The 25,566-nt window shown below is 39.7% G+C and overlaps 3 protein-coding genes across 6 annotated transcripts in view; 1 reads left to right on the plus strand and 2 right to left on the minus strand.

Moving 5' to 3' along the window:
- slc7a4 (solute carrier family 7 member 4) overlaps positions 1-247 on the minus strand; it is a 7,914-nt gene extending 7,667 nt beyond the window's left edge. Inside the window, exon 1 of one of the 2 annotated variants that reach the window (XM_034872026.1) lies at positions 173-247. The gene's annotated coding sequence lies outside the window, so the exon portion shown is untranslated. The remainder of the gene's footprint in view (positions 1-172) is intronic. The other variant, XM_034872025.1, reaches the window with a different exon arrangement.
- A 1,465-nt stretch (positions 248-1,712) lies between these two features.
- Positions 1,713-4,430, minus strand: dgcr6 (DiGeorge syndrome critical region gene 6). The gene is made up of 5 exons (XM_034872105.1): positions 4,084-4,430; positions 3,811-3,971; positions 3,413-3,513; positions 3,170-3,310; positions 1,713-2,461 (listed from the first exon to the last, which is right to left on the minus strand). Exons 1-5 carry the CDS (start codon positions 4,185-4,187, stop codon positions 2,384-2,386), a joined length of 585 nt encoding a protein of 194 aa, XP_034727996.1. The 5' UTR covers positions 4,188-4,430; the 3' UTR covers positions 1,713-2,383.
- An 81-nt stretch (positions 4,431-4,511) lies between these two features.
- Positions 4,512-24,964, plus strand: LOC117944836 (rasGAP-activating-like protein 1). Of its 3 annotated transcripts, XM_034872008.1 has the most exons (22): positions 4,512-4,553; positions 4,730-5,089; positions 5,409-5,465; positions 7,063-7,176; positions 7,394-7,455; positions 8,874-9,003; positions 9,568-9,649; positions 10,147-10,287; positions 10,434-10,525; positions 11,292-11,409; positions 11,809-11,962; positions 14,239-14,303; positions 14,545-14,657; positions 17,596-17,788; positions 17,933-18,070; positions 19,204-19,348; positions 19,976-20,148; positions 21,061-21,198; positions 21,727-21,862; positions 22,460-22,580; positions 23,106-23,179; positions 23,308-24,964. In XM_034872008.1, the coding sequence occupies exons 2-22, from the start codon at positions 5,025-5,027 to the stop codon at positions 23,454-23,456; spliced, it is 2,460 nt and encodes an 819-aa protein (XP_034727899.1). In that variant the 5' UTR covers positions 4,512-4,553; positions 4,730-5,024; the 3' UTR covers positions 23,457-24,964. The 3 variants fall into 3 exon arrangements, with proteins under 3 accessions (XP_034727899.1, XP_034727900.1, XP_034727898.1); XM_034872007.1 differs by lacking the exon at positions 4,512-4,553 and having other exon boundaries at positions 4,655-5,089; XM_034872009.1 differs by lacking the exons at positions 4,512-4,553; positions 22,460-22,580; positions 23,106-23,179; positions 23,308-24,964 and having other exon boundaries at positions 4,653-5,089; positions 21,061-21,206; positions 21,727-21,796.
- The last annotated feature ends 602 nt before the right edge of the window (positions 24,965-25,566 follow it).

A 25,566-nucleotide genomic window follows, 5' to 3' on the forward strand; every position in this document is an offset into this window, starting at 1 on the left:
TTTTTGCAACAAATCTTGCGCATGTGCAGGACGGATCGTGCAGTGTCGTGAAGCCTGGTAAAACCATAGACCGTTAATGGGTAAAACACAATAATCATCTGCGCATGCGTGAACATCTTGCGCATGCGCAGAACGGATCGTGTAGGCAGGACGGATCGTGTACCGACAGCATCGTCTGGTGATGGAGCCGGATGGAGCAGAAGGTGCGCCGAGGAATAACCACAACGCACTGCTCTTAAAGGCGCAGTCACCTTTATCCCGTGGAAAGGGCTTCCCCCCTGCGCCCCACCCACATTACAGTTTAAGGTTCAAACGCTGCCTATAAGTAACCCCTAAATGTAAATTTGAACATGTTTGAGAATCAGATGAAGATAATAGTATGTAAGGAACGTTAACAGCTTCAGTAAGTAAAACACTTTAAAGTAAACCTGTATTTCCATAGTTGAAGCAATGTCAACAGTACAAATACAACACAGGATAGGTGATCTAGTGTCCACACTTCGGCAAGCATGCCTCGTTCCCTTTAGTTTTCAATTGACAGCTGTTAAAATCTTGCAAGGAGATGTAAAGGTGCTCTACGCGTCTGGTGACGTTATTTCTTGTTAATTTATTTTCCCAAAAAAAAATGACACTATCTTGCCCCTCCCGCCTCCTCATCCTCAGCCCGTCCCCTCTTATCTGTGCTTTCCTTTCTAAAACTGTTATACTGCACTTAGGTTTTAGGTCTTTTTTACATGCTTTTATTGTAATATTTCTTTTTCTGTTATGTTCTTGACTGAAGTAGTACTTTTGTTGTTGCTTTCTAAATATGTTTTATTGTTAACTGTATGCACATTATACACCAAGGCAAATTCCTTGCATGTGTAAACTTGATTGGCAATAAATCTGATGTGCTTGTTGTAATAAGCCGGTCATGTAGTGATGAAATAATTTGGAACCCAGTGCTGCAAATCACTGCACTGAGAAAGATTTGCAATAACAGAACTTAATTCTGTTTAATTATTTATAAAAGACAAAGACATTTTCGTATTTTTTTGGAACATTCATTTTATGAAAAAATATTCATTTAATAGAAACAAATATATTGAATGCTACCATCCATACTGGTTTAGATCATATGTAAAATATATCATGGATGCAATTGTTCCTTGTTGCTTATTTATGTGGGGCAATAATCAAAATACTGGAGGAAAACAAATTGGGGTGTCCTCCACACGGCTTTCACAGACCGTTCCCCCAACACGTGAAATAGCTAAGTTTTTCACAGAAAATGCACAAACATGCATGCGCGGCCAGACCAGCTATCCCCCCCCCCAAAAAAAAAAGAACAGAGAAGCTCTGGTTACAACACACACACAGAGGGAGTGTAACTTCATTATCTGCTCTGGGCGCCCTTACTCAACTATACTCTGTTTGCTGCTATATTAAAAGGTGCCTTAAGCGATGTTGGGTCACGTTATTTCTTGTTGACGTTCAAAGTATTGTCAAACAAAACGAGACTAGCTTGCCCCTCCTCCTCCTCCTCATCCCCTCCCTTTTGTGCTTTTGCACACTAACCCCCTCAACCTCCACCCCCAAATCCTTCTTGTTGGTTATTGACTGGAACACTGTTGTGCATGCTTCATGATGCGGGTGGGCACATTTTGTTTTTGTTGCCGTTTGTAGACCCTGGGCTGTCTACCGAGACCTCTTTTTTTTGTGTGTTCTGGGCACAGGCAGCTCAAGATAGTGAGGAGATGTTTGCTGTATGTGACAAAAAATTTAGCCTAAAACACACATGACATCCCCTAGAGCACCTTTCACGTGCTGAATGTCAAGTACAGCCCCTTTAACTTAAAAAAAAAAAAGTAAATTACTATGTAAATGTACCAACACAACTAAAACAAACTAAACAGATCAAAAACATGATACGCAATAAAGTATTAATAGTAGCAAAAAATACCTGACACTCAGGAGGCCCTTACGGGTAGACCATCTCACTGCAGGAGGGTCACAACAGTAACCCCATACATTTTGATGCTCCACTATTTAATTTCGGGCAGAGCCTTCTCCCTCAGTACTCTGCTTAAATGTCAATATTATGTGTCTGTAAAGGACATTTGTTTCATAATTTCATAATGGGTGTCCTGGCTTTACAATAGGATGTCACAATCTGCTACTGCTTTCCCCAGGACTGGAAACGTCTTCCTGGATCCACTTGAGAACCAGCACTTCGGGTGAATATTACCCTTATAACGGGAAGTGGTAAACATGTTGTGAAAGAGTACAATGCCACGTGTTGACCGACACACGTGGAATCTCACAATTACTGGAATTTGAGCATGTGCAGTCTGTGGCCATTGCATGACTTTTACCCCTCTTTTGGCACAAACAGGCCTCTTGCTCAAATGAATCCAGATTGTGACTCCTTCTGTTGAAGCTTGAGGATCAATTCAAGTAGGTTCATCTGCATTGTCAGCTCCTGAAAGGACACATAACGGTTGAAGGGCAATTAGTTAGGACACACATCGCCATCTGCTGGGCCTTTGTCTGCATCACGAGGTGCATGTTGCTGACGCTACCTAGTCTCACTTGCCAGACCTTTCTCCACAGTAGGGTTGGGCGGTATCCGGTATACCGCGGGGTCTTAAATATAGCAACGGTATCAGTGTCAATACCCCCATAAAACAAAACAAAAATGCAATGCACTTATATAGGAGACAAGAATTAAATATGAAATTTAATTTATTTAATGCCTAAAGATGCTTATGTGTGATTGTCATCAAGTGACAGTGTGGAGGAGAAAGAGAGAGAGAGGGGGAACGATGGCAAGTTGCGCAATGAGTGACCAGGTCTCGAAGAAGAACATGACTTCTGCAGTTTGGCAGCATTTAGGATTCTGACCTAATGAGAAGGCAGACGTGTTTCAGTATTAGCGTTTGGTATTCCCTTGCTGAACGGTGTCGACACAAGCCAACAGTTTGATGACGCCGTCTGAGACTTACGTCATCATTTTTATTTAGTCACGGTAAAATCGTATACCACAGTACAATAGGGAGGAGGTTTGACAGTATCAAAATTTGGATACCGCCCAACTCTACTCCACAACACTGCGGAGTAGATGCTACCCTGCCATTTGTGGCATTAGTATGTATTTAACTACAGTGAGCAGACAGGTGTAGACGTTTACCTGAGGATTAGTGGTGATATAAAATCCGGGGACTCCTGCTTTTTCCAAGGTGTTTTGCTGGTCTATCACCTTTTGATCCATTTCTGCTACAATCTTCTTATCCATCATTCTTTGTTCCTCTCGCACACGAATTTCCAGAGCCTAATAGCATAACACACAACTATCAGTTCACCAAAAAAAGAATAAGGCAATTTCCATCATCGCTTTTAGTTGTCAGAGGTAATGGGATTTTCAATGCCTTACCTCTTGCTCTGCTTGTTGGTTAGATTTGAGAAGCGCGAGGTTGTGAGACTTGCATGACTGCAAGGCATCTTTGTGTTTTCGTACAAGATCTTGTTTAAGTGCTACACACAAAAAGAATAACCAGTCAAGCATCACACTGACATTTACACTTAAAACCTTACACTGAATGTCTGTTCCAAGAAGCAGGTTTGGTACTTGATGTAGTACTTAATTTTAGGGGGATTTCTGGTTTTAAATCAACAATTAAAACCAGAAATTTAGGGGGATTTCTGGTTTTAAATCAACAATTATCCAGGTAACAGCCATGGGCTAGTTAAGTGGAACATGCTTTAGAATTGAATTGAATTGAATTGAATGGAATGGAATGTTCTTTACGAGAAACAAAGCAGAGCACCAACCTTGGTGTTCACAGTGCAGCTTTTGCCTCTGGTTGTACAGATTTTTCTCTGTGAGATGCTGAATATCCAGAAGCCCCTGCACAATCTCATAGACCGTGCCATCTATGAGTGCTAGAGCCAGGTCACCCAGCGTGGTGTAGGACAGGCGCTGCTGGAAGGAGCTAACCATGGAGAAAACAAACAAACAATTATAACTAAGATTCCGTTTTAATTCGCTCTACGGCTAAAACGGATTACCACTACTCTGGATTCCGTGAAGGAAGGCAACATTACCTTGGTAAATCTTTGACTAAGGTTTGCAGTTCAGATAACAGGTAATAATGTCTTTCTTGATGTTTTGTAGAATCTCCGTCAGTGACTGCAGGATAACTCTCCATCTCCTTAAGTGGACATATAAACACAGCAAAGGGACCTTCAGCTAAGCTAGCTGCAAAGTACCAGGATAATGTAATTATTTTATGGTTTAAAGTTCCCAGAAACCAGATATGTTGGTTATTGGAGACTACCCTGCATCGAATGATGTTTTTAAGTTTTTAAGTTAAAACGCGGTTAAAGTTAATAAAAACCAACTCGACTAACAAAAAAAGCGATAGTTGGATGTCCATTCACACCGAAGAGGACCCCGGCCCGGGTCAAGCTGGCTGTCAAGATGCCTGTCTGTAATTGCCCGTGCAGTAGCTCAATGTGTGCGCCAGGGGACGCATTGTATCACAGAAGAGACGCTTCTGAAGGACCTGATTCAGGTACGAATGATAATACATTTGTGGGTATTATAAATTAGCACGACAGTTTATTAAAAAAAAAGGCAATTACGCCAATTACAAACAGAATGTGAACGATGTCTATATGAAAACAAATAATGTTGTTGTGACTGCAGGTTATTTGATCACGTTTATTTCAGAATGGACATTTCTGACAGGTCAGTCATTTGGCTCGTTTAAAAGAAGACCTGGTATAAGACTGACAACGCCAGAACACAGTACCGGTGTCCCACACTGTGGCCCACTGTGTTGTGTTTAACCTACTGACTGGCTGACTGGCTGCATGATGCGCGCCTGTGTCGCGCGCTACTGGTGGGCTGTGCTCCGTCACGCGCCGAAGGTGCCATGAATTGAAGAAAAACTCACTTGCGGAGGGAAGGAGCACTATTTATAAGAGCGTGTATGGGAACATAGGAGAAATTGGATTCATAGCTAAGGCCTACTCGACTAAAAATGGCTAAAAACACATCTCTTTATTTTAGAATTGTCGAGGGCAGGAACCTCCCGGCCAAAGACGTGTAAGTAATTTCTGAATGGCATGCTTCTGTGCTCAAGTGTTATCTCTTGGAATATATAGCATACAGCCTCAACATTATTTAATAGCTACTTATCAGGTAATTGGAAAAGAGAAAAGTTTTGACTGCAATTGAAACGCCAATGTCTTGTAAATTGTCTTCCGCGTGAATTAGGCTAATTGAAGGAATTAGAGGAGATGGTCTGTCGACTCGAATTTACCTCAGCTTAAAGACAATTGTAAATGAAATGAAGCTTACCTACAGGCAAATTGACCGTGCTAATATCTCTCGTGCTGCCATATCTCTTTCTTGTCATCTTAAGCTCCGGAACCAGTGATCCATACTGCATTGTAAAAGTTGACAATGAAGTTGTGGCCAGGTAAGTTCTCTCTGATTTTAAATGAAGATCTGCATAATATGTGCATGAAGAGTATCTTGTTGTATGTGGAGCTATCGCTGTCCATTGCAGAGTATTCGTACTCATATTTGTCCTCACAGTTAGGATCTTTGCAGTAATTAGTTTTCTGGCTGAGCGCCCGCAACTCTGCACATGTAAACCCGGGTGGATTGTGTATGATCGGGTGGTGGTGCCCACAGCGTGACTCCTCCAACACAGAGAACCTGATACTGGTCTGGCCTTTAAAACACCCACATGGTAACCATGGAGAGGGTGCATCAATTATTGCAGGGAGATCCGAGTGTAGGCTAAGCAAGGAGAATGCTGGGAGCTGGTTTAGAGATGTTCTCAGGTTAAGTGCAAGAGTACAGATGATGTTATCCTCCAAAAACTATTCTAAAAAGCAGCTGTACAGTCCAGTATATTTTTCCAAAGTTGTGCTATTTGACAATTGACAGTTACCCAGATTTATGTTGTGTGCAAGAACATGGGAAGGCTCCATTGTTTCATCTAGCCCAATGATTCGCTGCAAACACTCACACTGATTATGTGGTACTTGTGTAACTGGCCAACTGACTCCTCAAGTGTGATATCCATGGATGATGTGGCTAGTTGATGGTGGTGGGTAAAAAATCTTGCAGTGCACTCTTAGAAAAATATTTTTTTATTATAACGACAGGATTCTTAGATCCCTAGAGGTATTGTTTGACATATTTGGAACCTTTTATAAAATATAATACATGATTGGTATTGATGCTAAAACCTTACTTTTGATTGCTTTCTTTATGAAATGTATAAGCCTGTTTTTTATTTAGGAGGTCCAAAATTGGCAAAATTGTAATCTTAATCAGGAACTATTCATGGAAGAATATGTATGCAAGGCTACAAATCTGACCAGGGATTCAGTGTCAACTTTCAGTACCTGACGTGTTATTTTTCAAATACTTGGTGTTATATTTTTCAATCCATGTCCAAAAGGTACTAAGGTTCCATGCACAGCCCCGCTTGTAGACATAGGATAACTCTTTTTGGCTTTAATAGCCCTCCTACATTGATATATCCAGACGGCATACTGAGCCCACCTTGATCCTGCTGTAGTTTTGAGGCAGGACAGTTTTACTTCCTCTCCTTTTCACCATGTGATCTCTTGAAATAAAGCAAAGCCTGTTTGTCGCGTTGCATATGTTGCTAAACTGTAAGCAGATTACCCAAAGAGGGATTTCTTAAATTGTATAAAGGGAATAATGTTGAGGGCCCGAACAAGTTAAACCATCAGTATATCACAAAGCTGCAAACATGTAGACACAAGTCAGAAAAAACAGACCTGTGCTTTTTTCTTCTCTCCTCTGCCAACAATCATCTTGTGATCCCTAAGAGGGATTCCAAACACCAGTATATTTAGCATATTACTGGAAAAAGCAAATCCTCTGTCTACCCTCAAATACACTTACAAAAGGCTTATGTAGTATAAGCCACATTTACAAAGGTATCTGATTACCACGGTCTCTCCTGTTGCATACATTCACGTGGTGTTTCTGCGTAAAGATGGTTAACAAGCATGTGTAACTTCTCATTTCAGGACTGCCACAGTGTGGAAGAACCTCAGTCCTTTCTGGGGGGAGGAGTACACACTGCACCTCCCAATGGGATTTCACTCTCTCTCCTTTCATGTCATGGACGAGGACACGATTGGGTAACACTGTCAAAGCTGTACCAAAATGAATCCATATTCAGGCAGATGGTCGCCCATATTGAGTGATTCAATTGTTCTTCTCTCCTCTTCTCGTGACTACTAATCTGCCTGTCCTTAAATTTACCTCATTTAACCATGGCAAGATCAGTCAACTTGGAAAGCATTTTCAATAGCTTCTATCAAATAATCTCTTCTTTTCTCTCTTCCCCTCCTACAGCTATGATGATGTTATTGGAAAGATAACTCTGAGCAAAGAAGCCATTGGCTCTCAAGCTAAAGGTATGGCTAAACAAATCTTTTGCATCATATGACCAAAGCTCATAGGTTAAACACACATGGCTTTATATGGCCGGGTCAAAGGTCCGAGAGACCGAGGAGACGCGTGACCTTCTTTAGACGGAGACTCTGGGAATGTTTCTCAATGCTCTCTCACACATTTCGTTTGATTTGCTTACATTTATGTAAGAGTTGAGTTGTGTAAACGCGCAATGAAATCAGCCATCACATTGATACATGTGAAATGATGGCTCTCCTGGTGCTTGTCTGCATTTTTTTTATTGTACTTTATGAATCTTTTCGGCAACATCAGCCAAAGCATTTTCAATGGCTTCATAGCATTTCATGTCTGTCTCCTTACAGAGGCTTTCACATCCAAGATATTAGTCACACTGTTTACCTCAGCATGAACCCTAGCGCTTTCTGCACTGCCTTGGCCAGACATACAGCGTTTAAAATATGGAATGTTGTGATGAAGTTGCCGTTTTATAAGATTGCTCAAAGTGTTTACGGGGTTATGTCTGCTGCATACTGATGCGTCTTTCTCCCGAGAGCCACCTGGCATGGCCTTCGCTCGTGTGATTCATTGCTACGTGGTGGCACACTGAGTCAGTTACTCCCTCACAGGAATATTCTCACAGCATTGCTGTGAAATTGTATCCTTGCTTATGTCTGATTTTATTTTGAAATATTAAAACATATTGAATGTGACATGACTGACAAAGCAATATTACAGGATTTAGTTTTTCAGACTATCAAGGACTACGTTTTATTTTCTGTGACAGTACATGCCTTCACCTTGTATTATACTCGCCAGCATCATAGACATTTTTCCACTTGCTATATTAAAAATATGTACTTATTCAAATGCATGTAGATGATTCAATTTTATTTATAGTATCAAAACATAACAAGTTATCTTAAGACACTTTACAGATAGGGTAGGTCTAGACCACACTTTCTATAACTTACAAGGACCCAACAATTCTAGTAATTCCCCCAAGACAGTGGCGAGGAAAAACTCGCTTTTAGGCAAAAACCTGGGACAGACCCAGATTCTTGGTAGGCGGTGTATGGCGTGGCCGGTTGGGGGTGTGATGAATAGTGGCAATAACAGTCACAATAAAAGATAATGGAAGATTGACTAGAAATAGTATTAGTTTATGGAATTGCAGGGCGTTACAGGACGTAGGAGAGCACAGCAGAGCATAGCAGGGTGTAACAGAGCAATTAGTTATTTAATTAGACAAAAAAGTGGTAAAAAATGCCCAGGGTGAAGTTAACAAATTGCTTGTTTTCCACCATCAACACTCCAAATCCTAAAAGTAAGAAGTAATTATTGAATAAGAGATTCAATAATTGATGTCATGCTTGATGCTTGACAGGAGAGTTGTTTTAATAATAAATGTCCCCGTGGTCAGGACTAGATTGCTGGCTGAACCTGACGAGGGTCGACCCTGATGAAGAAGTCCAGGGAGAGATCCATCTGAGTCTGGAGCTGCTGAAGAACGCAGATAAGATCAACCTGCGATGTCAAGTCATTGAAGCCAGGTAACATCATTGTTCGCTTTAAATCCCGCCGCTGCTGGGAGGAAAATTAGCTCATTTCGAAATAACAAGGGACATCAGATTAGCAGACTAGGTGGACTCTAGAAACGGTTTACATGTAGTTTTAAGAGGATTAAACTGGTCATCAGTCAGAAGTCACATTACTGTAGCTGGAACCCGGCACTGTATCATCGCTCTTTCTGTGCTGATATCTTATCCCCATCACCCCGCAGGCCTCAACACTCCCCTATCTGAGTCATACTGTCACTATCACACCACTCACTGCCCCATCTGTGCGTCCCAGGCTACAATCTCTTCCTCTCAGGCAGGGCACTAATGAGCATGTCAATCATTGCTTGACACTGCGTTATTCAAACATGCATCGGATGAATATGAATCAAGCTCGAAGGTATAAGGTCAAGTGGAAGACAGTGTTTTTTTTGTTTTGTGCTGTTTTTTTTTTTCTCTTCAAAATAATTTCATTTGCAGAACACGTAATCTGAGTTTGTTGAGCATTTTGAGTGTATTGATCAGTTGTGTTGTCTTTTGGTCTGGCAATACCCACAGAGACTTGGCTCCGAGAGACATTTCTGGAACCTCTGATCCATTTACAAGAGTTATTTTCAACAACCACAGCGCAGAGACCTCGGTGAGCTCTATGTGCGTGCATGTGTATAGTTTGTATTGGTTTCAGAGGAGCCAGAAGTACATGTTCTGCTATTAAGGGTTTTCTCCACTATATTGTAAGAGGGAATCATTTTTTTTTTTTTTACATGTATTTTGAACATGTTTTGACACTACAGTTACAGTGGAGGGCCTTAGATGTAGTCATATTTTCAAATCTTAATGTAGGTCCTTATAAAATCTGTGTTAAGTGTTTTTAAATTTTCAATTTCTGCAATTCCGCCCATGAGTCGGTTATCCCATAAACTATGAGGCCCTACTTTCATGCTGCCATCTTTCTGTGACAGGTCCGTGCCGGGCTTTCGTAAAAAAATAAATAAAAAAACATTTGCCACAGGGCTTAACAGCTTTTCTGGGGGTATACCCTGATGTTTGTTTGATTGTCTGTCATTTTATTTTATCTAACTGTACACATGTAAGGTTTGAGGGGTTTTCTGACACCCCAACCTGCTGGGTTTTTAGATTATCAAGAAGACCCGTTTCCCTCACTGGGCAGAGACCCTGGAGCTGGAGCTGGATCCAGAGGAGCTGAGTGAGGAAGGGACTGTCACTGTGGAGGTCTGGGACTGGGACATGGTGGGCAAGAATGACTTTCTTGGAAAGGTAACAATGCTATAATATTGCTGATTTCATATTTTATCTCTACAAAATATATTTCACATGGAAGTGCAGTATTTCCCAGCATAAAATGTAAAAAGTTGAAAGGCATGTAATGATATTGTATACCTGTCTGTTATACCTTTCCACAGGTGGAAATCCCTTTTGCTTGTTTGCACAAGACACCTCTGTTAGAGGGCTGGTTTCGTTTGCTTCCCCTGGGAAACAACGAGGTTGATGCTGGGTGAGGATTATGTGTGTGCTTGTCTGTCCAATATGGCGACTTTGTGTGTTTGTGTAACTGATTCAAGCATTGTTTTTTAGCATTTTTTTAATACTCAAGTTAAGCAGCAATCCGTGTTTTAAAATGCACTCAAGCAAAGTATTTTTTACCGTCCATACTCCATGCTTTTTAATAAACATTCACAGGACATAGACAGGTCTCTTACTTATTCTGTTAATGGAGATCATTTTAGAACAAAGAGAGCTGAGTGACCCACCAGAGGACATCGTTTATTAGGAAATTAGTGAAACTTAACGTTTTTTTTTTTTTAGAGGATCACACTGCTGAGTATAAGCTGGTTAGAGATGTACTTTCACCACAATAAAAAAAGTAATATCATGGGAAAAGATATCCCCTCTGGGACTATATGTTTTGACAGATTTCTTAATTCTAGCAATGAAATTCCTCCATTGGTAAGCCTGTTAAATATTATTTGATATAATCCAGGTTTCGTCTTACAAAAATATAGATATTCTTGTAGATCATCTAAGAAAGAGAATTATACGCAACAAAAAAGCAAGTGTCCTTGGTTGGCCTCACTTGTAGAAAAAAATAGTCATCCAGAAAACATTTGTTTGAAATTAATCTTTTTCACGTACTATTCTGGTTGCTTTTCATAGACACATTTACAAGATGTTTTTTAATGAGAGCTTACATCACGATAATAACAAGGTGTGTAGAAAATATCCTTTTTTTTAAAATGATGTGGCATTTTTCTTCTTGCCAGTGGCAAGCTGGGGGCGCTGCGTCTGAAGGTGCGTTTGGTGGAGGATCGGATCTTACCGTCTGTGTACTATCAGCCACTCATTCACCTTCTGGTGGAGTCAGTCATCTCCCCGACAGAGGTCAGCATCTTCTGTACTGACAAGCATTTAAACTCATTAAGTCATCAAGTCTGTGTTGGTTTTGTGACGACAGAAAACTTTTGGCCCATGTAGGCAGTAGGGCTGCTTGATTATGAAATAAAAAAAATCTGAATTATTTTGGTTATTGAACTTAAAAAAAACAGTTGGAAAAACATCAACAGTGAAAACATAGAACTGTAAAATTTGTCTTAACACTTTTCCCATTTGATCATATTTTCCTCATTCAGAACACAAGACAAAATAAGAGTTTACTTGCAAAATGTAATGTGGAAAATAATCTTTTTTCTCGATTATTCAGTTTTTGTGATCATTAACATTTTGATTAATTGCACAGCCCTAGTCAGCAGAATGTGATTCCCTGAGTCCTCTTCCCACCAGGTGGAGGATAGCAGTGCTCTGACCATGCTGGAGGAGGTGAACACGGTTGAGAGCCGGCAGGATGTGGCTATGACCCTGGTGAAGATCTACCTGGGCCAGGGCCTGGTGGTGCCCTTCCTGGATTACCTTAACACTCGGGAAGTCAACCACACCAGTAAGACTGAAGGAAGAACATCATCATTGTCAGTCAAAGCCGTTGCTAAGGGCAGGCTTCAATTTTCAACGTTACTTAGTTACATAGTAAATGTTTACTGGCCCCTATACAAATCCTTTTTTTGTCAGTGGTTATCAAATAACAACAAGGACTGAAGTAAATTGTTATATTTGATCTGTATTTACAATGTTCAAACGCATCATGGACAGGGTCATAGATGAGTTAAAGTTCCTACTGAAAGTGGAGAAAAATAAAAAAAGAATAAAGAAAAAGTATCAAATCTAATTGCAAACAGGTAATTACCTCCGTATCTGTAATTAGCTGTCAAAATACTGCTTGCTTTTATCATGGCACTCCAGCATTTGTTTTCTGAGTGAAGACATTGCTTTGAAAAATGGTCCACTTCTATCTGCCTTGTACCCGGACTTGCAGCAAAACCGACATCCCTCCACTGCCACCAAAGAAAACTCTTTCTTCCAAGATGCTTGAAACACTCTCTTTCAATTTATATTGTATGCAGCCATCATCGTCTTCTTCTTCAACAAATCAAATCATTCTCCAATGTGGGGCAAGGGGAGGGGGGCAAGAGGACAATACAGTGATTTGTGATAGGATGATCATTGGAAGATTTTAAGGCATTTTACTTGCCCGGGCCATCGGGCAACCATTATTATTATTATTATTATTTATTATTATTATTATTATTATTATTATTAGGGAGCACGGTGGCTCAGTGGTTAGCACTTCTGCCTCACAGCAAGTTGGCACTAGTCTGGGCAGGGTCTGTCTCCGTGGAGTTTGCATGTTCTCCTCGTGTTTGCATGGGTTTCCTCCGGGTGCTCCGGTCTCCTTCCACCATAAAGACATGCATAATAGGTAACTAGGACTACAGTTGAAAATTAGCTGATATTTTTGCTCAAAACATTTCACATGCGAGAACTGTGATTACATAATATGCAATGTGCTTAGAACCTTAGTTTATCTCTGTTAGTCAGTGTTTGTGTTAGTCAGTTTGTGACATTCCAGTTTAATGTTCTTGCTCCACTCTCCAGAAATGTTCTGAGGGGCTGCTTCTATTTAAACTCTGAACTGACATCAAGGTCTCTGAAGATTCATGTTCTGTCTTCCAGCACTATATTTACCTCCCTAATGCCAATTATTTACTCACCCAACGGTCTTTTTATGGCTTCTCTGTGGTCTGTATTAGTCATGTACTTTGCCTCCACACCACATCCCCATTGCTAATTCACACAGAGTTGTGCTCGGGTCTTTGGGTTCTGGTTAGTTGGTGTAGTTTGATAATAAGCAGATTTAGTGCCTAGGTTTCCATAGCAACTCCACATGAGCTAAACTGTAACTGCTTGATCAAGAATAGATGGCATAAACAGCCAGACATTAAAAGTAGAGGGGGAAAAAAAGGAAAATAATGTACTGTACACATACTGGGCAGCTCACCCAAATAGATGTCACAGTTTCACAACTGTGGGCCCTCAGACGGAGACAATCAAAATATGTTACCTGGCAACGCATTACTGTCAATGTAGATGTTTTAGTATTGCCACCTTGAAGGATTTTTAGTAAAGTTGCTGCAAGATCAGTCTGCCCTCACTTGTGACACTGGGCTCTGTGTTTCTAAAGCAGATCAATTTTTGGCTGACACACACACACCGACAGAAAACAAAGCAAGAAAACGCCAGGCCTAAAGCTTGAATTGAAGGTAGAAACAGACAAAGTAGACAAAGTAATGAAGCACTGTCAAAGATTTTCATCAAGCATGATTATGTGCCTGATGACTCTCCTCTGTGAAAGCTTAAATGTTGCTTCATTACACTCATTGGGAGCTTGTAATACAGTGATGGGATCTTTTCTCTGATTCTGTGTTCCGATACACATCAAACTCAGCGTCTTTCATTTAGGGCATTGAATGAGGAATTCGAAGTAATGACAACAAGACTGTTGGCCTATCTAAACGACTCAAGCCTTTGGTGATCCCTCCTTCACACAGTTGCTGGTGGCGATTAATTTTAAAACACATCACTCGCGCTTCTGCGCGTGATTGTTGCCAGATAACATAATTTTGTAAACATAGCCGTACTGAGAAATACAGAGAGAATTTTGGGAGCTAATAGGCTTCATTAGCTTTGTATCAACTCATTTGGCAATGGCTTGAATGTAACGGACATTCAGTTACATAAAATAGCTGCACAATATAGCTTTAAACTATGTTATGATTTACTACAAAACTAATCCATCAATCTTTTGTTTTACTCTCATAGCTGATCCAAACACTTTATTTCGCTCCAACTCCCTTTCCTCCAAGGCCATGGAACAGTTCATGAAGGTGTGTTGGCATATCTGTTTTTATAGTCCTGTTTTGTCAGGAATTTTAATTATTTCAAATCCTTTTAGTCAATATTCCTGAATGGTCCCCTATCTCTATTAAATACACACTAAGTTAGTTAAATGTCTGCATCATACTGTAACTTGATTACCTTTTTTACTATGCATATTTACATATTTAGAAAAGAATCCCTGTAGCAAAGATGAGATGTCTTCAACATATGGTTTTGTCTTGCTGTCAGGCTGTTGGCATGCTGTATTTGCATGAGGTGCTGAAGCCCGTCATCAACCGCATCTTTGATGAGAAGAAGTATATTGAGCTGGACCCATGTAAGATTGACCTGAACCGCACAAGGTAAAACATACCTAAAATATATTCTGCTGGGTCTTCCTATGCCATGATTATTGTGTGACCTTAAAAAGTCCAGATCTGCTTCACAGGTGCTTAAAAATACCATATCATGCGTCTTTTCAGGCTCATACTTGTATTTTGGATTTCTACTAGAACAGGGGTGTCAAACTCATTTTAGTTCAGGGCCTAATTCAGCCTAATTTGATGCCAAGTAGGCTGGACCATTAAAATCACAGCTCACAGCTCATCATAGCTATAACAAACAATACATTCATGTGTTTCCCTTTTGTTTTAGTGGAAAGAAGTAAATGCTAATGCTATTTCATTACCAATCATGTAGCTGGCTTTTACCGCTGCTTCACTGACCTCTCGGCTCTGAGTGAAAATGGACTGCTGTTTCTTCCGACCCACCAGCTACTTAATTATCTTCTCTCGTCTCAGTTGTCCTTGGAGGCTGTCGTATTTTTCACCATGCTGAGTCTCATAGTGGCGCCGAATAATATATTCCTTAAACACCGAAAGGTGTTGCATACACACCAAGCACACAGGTTTCCCATTCACCTCTGTGAATAAATAGGAAGCTGTCAATTTTTCTTGGAAAACTCTAAAATCAATATCCACTTTTCTCCTTTTTGACAAAGACATTTTGGCTAACAAGGGTGTAAAGGCGAGTACAAAAGTAAGTAGATGTATGGTAGTAATCACTGAACATTAACTGTGTCTATCTCAGCATTGTTTTTTTTTCTTTTTCTTCTTCTTTCAGCTGCTCCATGTCTAAAACAGTGTGCCCCTAGCGGACAATTTAGGAATAGCAGTTTATTGAAAAAATTCTAGCTCATGTCTCATTGCAATTTTTCACTTTCAGATTTATTCCGTGGGCCAGATTGAACTTCTTGGCAGGCTGGTTTAGGCCCGCGGGCCGTACGTTTGACACCCCTGTAGTAGAATATGTTTTCCCACTATAATGTTAAAAAAACACTGTCTGTTATTACTGTCTGTCTAAATATGGTATTCATCATCTTATACGCTCTTTTTTAGCACCAGTTTCTTTAAGCCCCTCTCCTGAAAAAGCTAAGTTTACATTGATTGGTCAGCAATTTCAGGTCTTCCACAGCTGCACTCTCATTACACTTAGTTATTGCAGCCAGGGAATGAGTGTAACAGCACTGCAGCAGCACTTTCTACCTATTTATATAGAATATGGCTGATGGCTCATTTAAAGTCAGAATTTCTGAATATGGGTTGTCTGCATTTCTCTGTGAATTGAGTGTTTTGATACTTTTACAGCAGGGCTGAAACTATTTCAAATTATTTTCATAGTCGATTAATCTGTTGATTATTTCCTTGACTAATTGATGAGTTGTTTGGTAAGGGGTGCCGTTTGTAAAGCGGTCTTACGCTGAAAATAACATTTTGTCACATTTTATGTCTAAAAAACTAGTATGAATTTTGGAGGGTCACGTTTTTGCACATTTACAACAATACTTGTCAACTTAGAGATATTTTAAATAGTTAAATCCAAATATGAAATGTTATACCTAAATGCTAAATCTAAATATTACATCTTAAATCTAAATTTCTAATCGAATATTAAATCTAAATGTCAAATCTGAATATTAAATCTAAATGTAAATGTTAAATCTAAATTTTAAAACTAAATCTAAATGTTAATTCTAACTATTAAATGTAAATGTTAAATCTAAATGTAAATGTTAAATCTAAATGTAAATGATAAATTTAAACGTTAAATCTAAATCTAAATGTTGAATCTAAATGATTTGGATGAAACTAACTATTTAACCAATGTGCATATTCAAAATATGCAAATGAACTCTTGGACATGGATTATGGATGGATTAATTTTTTTAGATAACTACGTAAAATGATAAACATGTTTTGAGAAACTGTATTTGAAGAATACTTTGAGTTTTTAGTGTCACTTTTATGAAGGGTGCGGTGGGACTTATTTAGATTTAACATTTAGATTTAACATTTAGATTTAATATTTAGATTTACATTTAAATTTAACATTTAGATTTAACATTTAGATTTAATGTTTAGAATAACATTTAGAGTTTCGTTTAACATTTAAATTGACCATTTTACCAGCTTTAACAGTTAGGTGTAACATTTAATATTTTGATTTAACTATTTAAAATATCTCTAAGTTGACAAATATTGCTGTAAAAGTGCAAAAAAGTGACCCTACAAAAGTCATACTAGTTTTTTAAACATTGTTTGAAGCTAAATGTGACAAAATGTTGCTGTTATTTTCAGCATGAGCTGCTTTACAAACGGCACACCATAGTTTGGTCTATAAAGTGTCAGAAAATGGTAAAAAAAAAGAAAAAAGAATGAGGTATGTACCATTTTGTACAAACCTCATGTTTGCTGCACAACTCAAAGATATTCAGTTAACTTCAGTGGTCTCTGTCTATTCTTGATAATGATATTGTGCTAACAAAAAAGAATTTAAAAAGGGGGAAGGCTGTTGCTTGGCAACTGCTATGAATCCCCTGAGAGGTCTATCTCTGACATGGAGGGAGGATCTAATGTGCTTTATGTCTGCAGTCAATCTACCCGCCATCACCTTTGTTTGTTGTCTCCACTTCCTGTATGTGTGTGTGTGTGTATATACATATATATATATATATATATATATATATATATATATATATATATATATATATATATATATATATATATATATATATATATATATATACTGTATTAATATGGGCATCTTCAATTTAGCACTCATCTCATAGCATTCTCTTACATGTAATGCCACAATCAGAAAGAGAGATGTTATCAGTTTTATTATAAGAGGCATTAAAAACCATACACAACACAGGGTGCTTTGTTTTGCGAATTGTGTATAATCTGTAGTTTTCTGACACAGGGATTTAGTCATTAATAATATCTTTCTTTTTCTCTGAAGACGAATTTCATTTAAGGGTGCATTATCAGAGGCAGAGGTGCGAGACAGCAGTGTGGAGTTGCTGCAAAGCTACTTAACCAGCATCATTGAATCAATTGTGGGATCTGTCGATCAGTGTCCTCCTGTCATGAGAGTGGCCTTCAAACAGCTACACAAGAGAGTAGAGGAGCAATTCTCTGAGCCTGAGAACGAGGTCAGTCTAAAGCATAACCCATAGAAGTAAAACACTGTTTTATTGCAATTTGATGCTTCTGCAATGCGTGTGTTTTTAGAGATTTTAAAATGTGGACATTATGTGTTTTGTATTCAGCTACATCTGTGTACTTAATTTCTACAGGATGTGAAATATCTGGCTATCAGTGGATTCTTTTTCCTGCGTTTCTTTGCTCCTGCAATCCTCACACCTAAATTGTTCCAGTTGAGGGATCAGCACGCTGATACGCGCACAAGCAGAACACTGCTACTGTTGGCAAAGGTACAATTCACAGCACAGACATACCCACAGACACTGCCAAGAATAACTTGTTTCCAGACATCAAATGGATGCACAAGATGCAGGGCCACATGCTGGTTGTCTGCAGTGAGGAATTTTATTTGCGAGTGTTAAACTTATAAATATGAAGCAGGAATGCAACATATCATTTTTATACTCTATGTGCTGGCCGCAGTGCTTTTCTATGCAATAATACCCAAAACCATCAGATAAAGCACATCTTGTAATGTAATTATATTATGCTTCAGTCAGCAATATGTTTTCTCCCACAGTAACTTTTACGTCAAAATAAAACCGTACGTCCTGGAGATTTAAATGGTAAACTATAACATACAGTATGTAAAATCAATAATGCTGTAAAAATATCCTGTTCTCTTTTCCTATAACTCTGTTAGTGTCCTTGAGGCTGGATTTCATTCATTATGTAGAAGACACAATTTGTTACTACCTAAGCTCATACACAGCACATCTGAACAGTGGATTGCTTCACCAACAAGTATGCAGTAGTTTTCAGTGTAATTGTTTGCCGAAAACATTTATCAATACCCTCTAACATTATGCCCCTCTTAAACATCCTATTTCATTTGAAAGTAGATCAAATTACAAAAGAAGACACAATTGAAAAACATTTCCTTGTGATTGGCAGGACAAGTGTCTGGTAGGACATAACTGAGCTCACCATGCTTTTTAATGGAAGGGAGTCCCGACTGCTAACATAAACACCCTTGATCTTGTTAATGGTCATGGTCACATATTAGAAGGAAAGTGAAACAATGTTGTTCTCCCACGTATTGGTTATGTGGTTGCTGTCCATGGTGCTGAAGTGCTGTTGCCATGGGTCCTCTACAGAGAAAGGGAACAGGCTATTTTTACCTCTGTGTGTTCTGCAACCAGACTGCGGTTCAAAGGCGAGCATCAGAGAGGGACTTCCTCCTCGCCCTAGGCCAGGTGTGGGCCGCACAGAGGGTCTCACAGCATGCTTGGCCTCAGGGACCCTTTTGATCCCCGACTTTGAGATGCGCAATCAATTACACTGAGTTCTGTCAGTTACTGAGGATTTTGATGTCCTGAAGATGTGAGTGTTGAGTGGACATTGTGTCTTGGTCTTTCACCAGGCATTGCAAAGTGTCGGGAACTTGGGGCTTCAGCTGGGTCACGGAAAGGAGCAGTGGATGGCGCCTCTTCACCCCATCATCCTACGCAGTGTGGCCTCTGTCAAAGACTTTCTGGACAAGTTGATCGACATAGATCATGACATTGGTAAGGCTGACAATAGTGAACACATCGCTGAACTTATAAAGAAAACCGGTCATGCTGTTGAGCTAATCAGCCACAGGCCAGCTGCTAGCGTAGCGGCTCCCAGCTGATATCAGGATTAAGCAAAACAATACTGCAGTAGTGAAATATTTATTACTAGCTAGAAGCCTAGAAATAAGACGAAGTAGTTGGCGGGGAGCTGGAGTGCGAAGCCAAAGGCGTTTTTACATGCCACACTGGTTACCCAACAGGTCTTGCTGTCAAGTGTCAGTGATACTGTTGCGAGACTTCTTTCCTCTTTGATATGTTCCTGTACAACACACACACTCTTTTCTCTTAAAGGCCAGTTTGACATTTAAGGCTACTCAGGTGGATTTGTTGGACAGAAGTGGATGCTTTTTTATTCTTCATTGAAGTCTCCTTCACGTGGTGATGAAGGAGGCTGAGGTGCCATCAATAACAAAGTGCTGAAAATTAAGACTTGTACAGTAGTTTCACAATAAAACACTCTGTTTATTGTCGCAGCACCACCTTGTGTCTACATGGTTGAACATGCCATTACATGTGCATTGCAAAGTTTTTCTGTACAGTCCATTCTTTGTTTAAAACTCTTTTTACTCCATCCTGCAGTGTCTGAGGTGCCACAAAGGGCTGTGTTCATGCCCTCAGTCACAGTTAAAGAGGGGTACCTCCACAAACACAAGGCAGAGGGACCTCAACTGCTATCCCGCTTTGCCTTTAAGAAACGCTACTTCTGGCTGACTAGTGAAACGCTGTCCTACGCCAAGACGTCTGATTGGCAGGTTGGTACTGTACTAGTGGCTAATACTATTCTATTATTTTGATTCTACTTTACTAGCCATGTTGGTAACCAGCCACTGTTTCAGATGTTTATCATTTGGCTCAGAAGTCTTCTACTGGGACATCTAGATCAAAACACAAATAATGTCTGTCTATAAATGCCTATTTCTTCTCTTTGTCTTATATACAAGCCAAAAATAGAGGGAGTATACTTTGAATCAAAGTCATGTAAAAGTGGCTCATCCATTATTAGAAGCTGGTATGCCCTCTGATGAAATGAAATGGATTACTCAATCGTTGAAGGGCGTTTATGAACTTTTCATAAAAAGAGGAAGCATTTCAGTCATCCCCATCTCGCTTGTATTGTACTTGTGTTGATCTCCTTGTGAGAACATCATTAGTGTTGATACCATGTGGTCCTTAACCATGTGATAATTATCTCCTCTCATGAGAGAGAGAGAGAGGGAGAGAGAGAAAAACCAGTCTGTCTTTGAGCCAGTCTCGTCTTTGTGTGACAGGAATAAAGGCGAGGGGTAATTGAAATCTGTGGATATTCATGCTTACATTGCAGATCAGATGGCAGACAATATCCTGGCCCCCTTTGTGTTCGAGCACTCCAGTTTTAGTAAAGTGAGCTCCAATTGGAAGTGGCTGATTTACACTTTAAAGCGGCCTTTCCTAGGATGCTGATCTCATCTCCACTTCCTCCTTGTATTTTTCTCCTTCTCGCCTAATGTGTGCAAAATATTTCTGTGTTAGACACTGATCTAATAATTTGCTCTGTGATCAAATGTCAGTTGTATTTTTAAATTAAACCTCTGTGTACATGATCTAGGGTGAAAAAGCACGATGCATCCATAGCGGCCTGCACACTTGTATTAATTGGTGTGCTGTTTGTGGCTTAATTGTTGCAGGTGCGCTCCTCGATCCCTATTCAGTGCGTGTGCGCCGTGGAGAGGGTGGATGAAAATGCCTTTCAGCAGCAGAATGTAATGCAGGTCATCACCCAGGACAACGACGGGCAGCTGCACACCATGTACATCCAGTGCAAGGTGCATTGGTACTGACACCAGTCAGTCGCCAACAAAGTGCTTTCCTTTTTCCAGTTCCAATTTCAGGAAAATGTTTTTTGTTGGATCAGCACAGACATAAACTTACTTAATTTTACAACTAGTTTTCTGAATTAGAATTTTTTTTTTCTTCACAATAAGTTACACCCAAACGGGGAATTTGCCTTGGTGACTGGTGCATACATAAACAAACAAGCACATTAAACATTAATATGAAATATGCAATATATACAGAAACATGCGTACAAAATATCTTACTAATAATTAATACCTTTATAAGATAAAGGAGGCTGGATGGGTTGAGTGAAGAATGTTTTTTTACTGTAAAAATAGATTTATTTTAACATTTAATTGATAGATTAAGAAGATTAGGCATAAACATTGTACAACTTAATTTAGTTGATGAAGGATTATAATTTATGGATAGCAACATTTGTTCCTGATTTGATTTCAGAATGACTCCAGTAGACCACCAAATGAATGGTTGATGTTATGTTTGTGTCTGTTTAGAATGTGAACGAGCTGAACCAGTGGCTGTCAGCCATCAGAAAAGTCAGCATCTACAATGAGCGCATGCTGCCCTCTTTCCACCCAGGGGCTCATCGCAGCGGCAAGTGGACCTGCTGCCTGCAGGCGGGCCGTGCTGGTAATCCTGCTTTTATTACTTATGATAGCTGATCAAACTTTAAAAGCCTTCCATTAGGAATTAGGATGCGGGTTAAATGTCTAACCTAATATTTAAACTATGCCATGGACTCCCCCAGAAGGATCATCAGGAATTGACAGCATCTCAGCGCATAAGCAGTATTATCCATCAACATGCATTACTTCAGTCCTTAGCTGGTTTCAAAGATTGAATATGCTTCTTGCGATTTAATGACTTCACCCTCAATTTGTAGCTGTCATGTTCTTGTAGCGTCATTGGTTAAGAGTTCTGAGAATCACAGTGCAATTTTCTTGGCCAATTCCATTTAATCAATGTCTGAAAGCTACATCTGATGACTTTTCACATGTTGCTTTCCACAGTCCTTACCAACAGAATCGTACCCAGGCCACACATAACTCATGTGTTTCTTGGGTCATAGGCCTACCAGATTTGGGGGTTAGCTTGCCACCGAGTTATTTAAACTCTATTTTACACACTTGTAGTACTCTGAGACCGCCATCAAATTGTCAAGGTTGAAGAATAGGTTATGAGGTCCACATGTGAAGCGCTGCTGTTGACTAAAATGTTGGCTCTCAGTTACAGGCTGCAGTAGAACCCACTCAGCTGTGACCCTGGGTGACTGGAGTGACCCGCTGGATCCCGACGTAGAAACTCAGACCATTTACAAGCAGCTCCTCCAGGGCAGAGACAAACTCAGGTCGGTGGAGTAAATGTCCCCAGCTTGGCTGCAGTTCATTAATTGTACACTAGAGGTCAACGTTGCAACACATGAGTGCTCTGCTCTGCTCTTATCTGCTGCTGATTAACTGTCACTCAACCCCCCCTCGCCCCCCCCCCCCCAAAAGAAAAGAGATAATCAACGGGACCAAAATGAAAAGAATTGAGAATAAAAATAGCAATTCAAATCCTCTCATTGTGTTTAAGAGCAATTTACCACACAACTGTTGAACAAGCAGAGCATAAACTCATCTCATCTCAGTCAGGCTGTACCGGACTCTCTTAGGAATTTATTCAAATATAATTTTTTTTTTTTTAACATTTTTGAGTTTTGTCGGAATTGTCAGAAATAACAGGCAAATTCATCAATTTCTGTCAAATGAGGTAACACAGACTTATTGCCTTTACTGTACAAAAAAAGGCCCATTCTGAGCATTTGAAGACAAAGCAACTTCTGGAGAATAGTCAGTGATCATATGATTATTGTTTCTGACCGATATGACAGGAAAAAATATCTGGAGATGCCAGAAGCTGATCAGACGTCCAGCAATAACGAAAATAACTGTGATGCTCACCCAGGTGAGGCTGCAGTCATGCATCCAAACAGTACATTTTCTGCCATGGAGGGACCCCTCGTATTATTGTTGTTTTTGTTATTATTATCATCTAATTTTGTCTGATAGCATTGTACACTTTCTGCCTCACAGATGGTGCAGAATGCAATGTTCCGCTGTCGAAGCCAGGTCAGAGCGTTGCTGCTCGGCTGTTGGCGGTGATAGAGGATCTGGAGATGGCTCACGCCACTTTCCAACGCAGAGAAATAGAGGAAGGCACCAGTGTCATTCTGAATCCCTAGCCTTGACACAGACTGGGATCCACAAATAATGCCTGAACAGAAGTGGGGCCCCGGCATCCTGTACCAACACAAGCAGATCAGAAAGTCACTCTCTCGATTGCAATAGAGACAAAGTGGCCACAGTGTGCAACCTCTTTCAGCTTTTTAGTACGCTTCCCGTTGTAAAGGGAAGAGGGAATTCTACTACTTTGAATCTTTTTGTATTCTCTAAAGTGCCACCGACTTTAACAGCGCCGGGGAGAGATTATGATACTCGGTGATAAATGGGTAGAGGGACTTTGAAGCACGATCTGACTTGATATGTTTTTTATGTAGATAACAAGCAATCTCTTGCATGGCCTGCATTCACCCACTTGTTGTGAAATGTGAAAAAAAGAAGCTTTTATATTTTGAGATACTGTATATGGCCTCAGTCGGGTTTACACATTTTTATGCAAAAAGCTTGTTGTAGTGTAATCTACAGTACCTGAATGTTTTTATCAATGTTTTGTATTTTATTGAGGCAATTCTTCACGTGTAGCAGTGACATTAATGTTATAAGTCATACCACCATTAGTTTATGAAATGTTGTTGCACCTGCCACAGAATAACGCTGCCTGCACCGTGAGCAAAACTGACTATTATTTTAATTGTGGCTTTGGTCCCTTTATACAAAACAATGTGCTTTGTTTGGTGCTACGGCCAGTCAACTTCAATGTTTGGTTCTGATTTAATTTGCATATTTAAAATGTTCTTATACTTTATGTAGCCATTCCTGAAGTCATAAGGGTAATATTTTATTTACCTGGTGATATAAAGTTCATACATAAAACTGAGGCAATAGAACTATCAATGTTCAATGTAGTTTTAAAAATTGATAAGTTTACATTTTCTTGAGATTTTGGGGCCATTGGATTTGACTCACAGATGTCAGGATATGTTTGAGAGGCCAAATTTGTTTTTAAAAACGTATGTGCTTCAAAATTAAAAAAAAATAATTTCTTTGACATATCTGTGACACACAAACTGTACATGGAGATGTTGGCAAGCCATTTCCCGTAGAGCGAGTAGTGTTTCTGTCTTTACCTTTAAACAGAGAAAAGAGAAGGTCAGTGAGCGTAATGGAGATCAGATCTGTGATCTCTCGGGCCACCCTGCCTCTGGAGCTGTTAACATCATATATCATTAGAGTAACAGCTACTGTAGTGTCTGTCTGTCTTTTAGAGGAAAAATCGTGGCATATTTTTGTGTGAAGGAAACATTCCTTCTGCTTTTAGATGTTACACTATTGCACACATGCCAGACATGACAATCAATATTTTACATTCTCGACTAAACTAGAGTAAACATCAGATGTTGCTTGTGGACTTGATTTTCCCTGAATGAGGGCTTTTATTCTGAAAAAAGAAAAGAAAAACACCACCGCCTGTACTTTATTTTGCAAATACACTATGATGGCTTGTTCCAAGTTGAATGTTACTGTGGACTAAACACAACTGTATTATTCAGTAAACTATCATTTCAGCAAATAAGTCTTGTGTCAAATTTGTACCCAGGAAAACAAAGGAATTAAGAGTAAACTTGGTTTTTCTTTAAGGGCACGGATTATTAATACCAAGCATCCTGTTTGTAAATCTTTTCCCCAGGTCAGACTCAGTGCAGGCAATGGCTTTCATTCCTTCTTGGTATTACAGGAAATATCATTACATGTCTGACAGATCCCAGAGCAGCCTCGCAGTATCATGGTTACCAACGCTTCCCCTTTGTTCAAATGAATAATTTAATCAAACCACTACAACCACAGACTTCACAATCCAACAGGACTCGGAATCTAAAGTTATTCACACAAACAGTGTTTGAAACCGTTCCTCCTCCCGGCCTTATTTAAATGCTAATGAGAGCTGACCTACCTGCAGTCTCCCTTCTGGTTCTCTCATTAGTCCTGAGAGGTTGGGCGATACAGGCGCTACTACATTTACTACAAGTACTGTACCTAAGTACAATTTTCAGGTACTTGTACTTTACTTGAGCATTTCCATGTTATTTAACGTTACACTTCTACTCCATTCCATTTCAGAGGGAAATCTACTGCTTAACCCCACTACATGTATTCGATACATCGAGTTACAAG

Source organism: Etheostoma cragini, chromosome 5, assembly GCF_013103735.1.
Source record: "Etheostoma cragini isolate CJK2018 chromosome 5, CSU_Ecrag_1.0, whole genome shotgun sequence".
NCBI lineage: Eukaryota > Metazoa > Chordata > Actinopteri > Perciformes > Percidae > Etheostoma > Etheostoma cragini.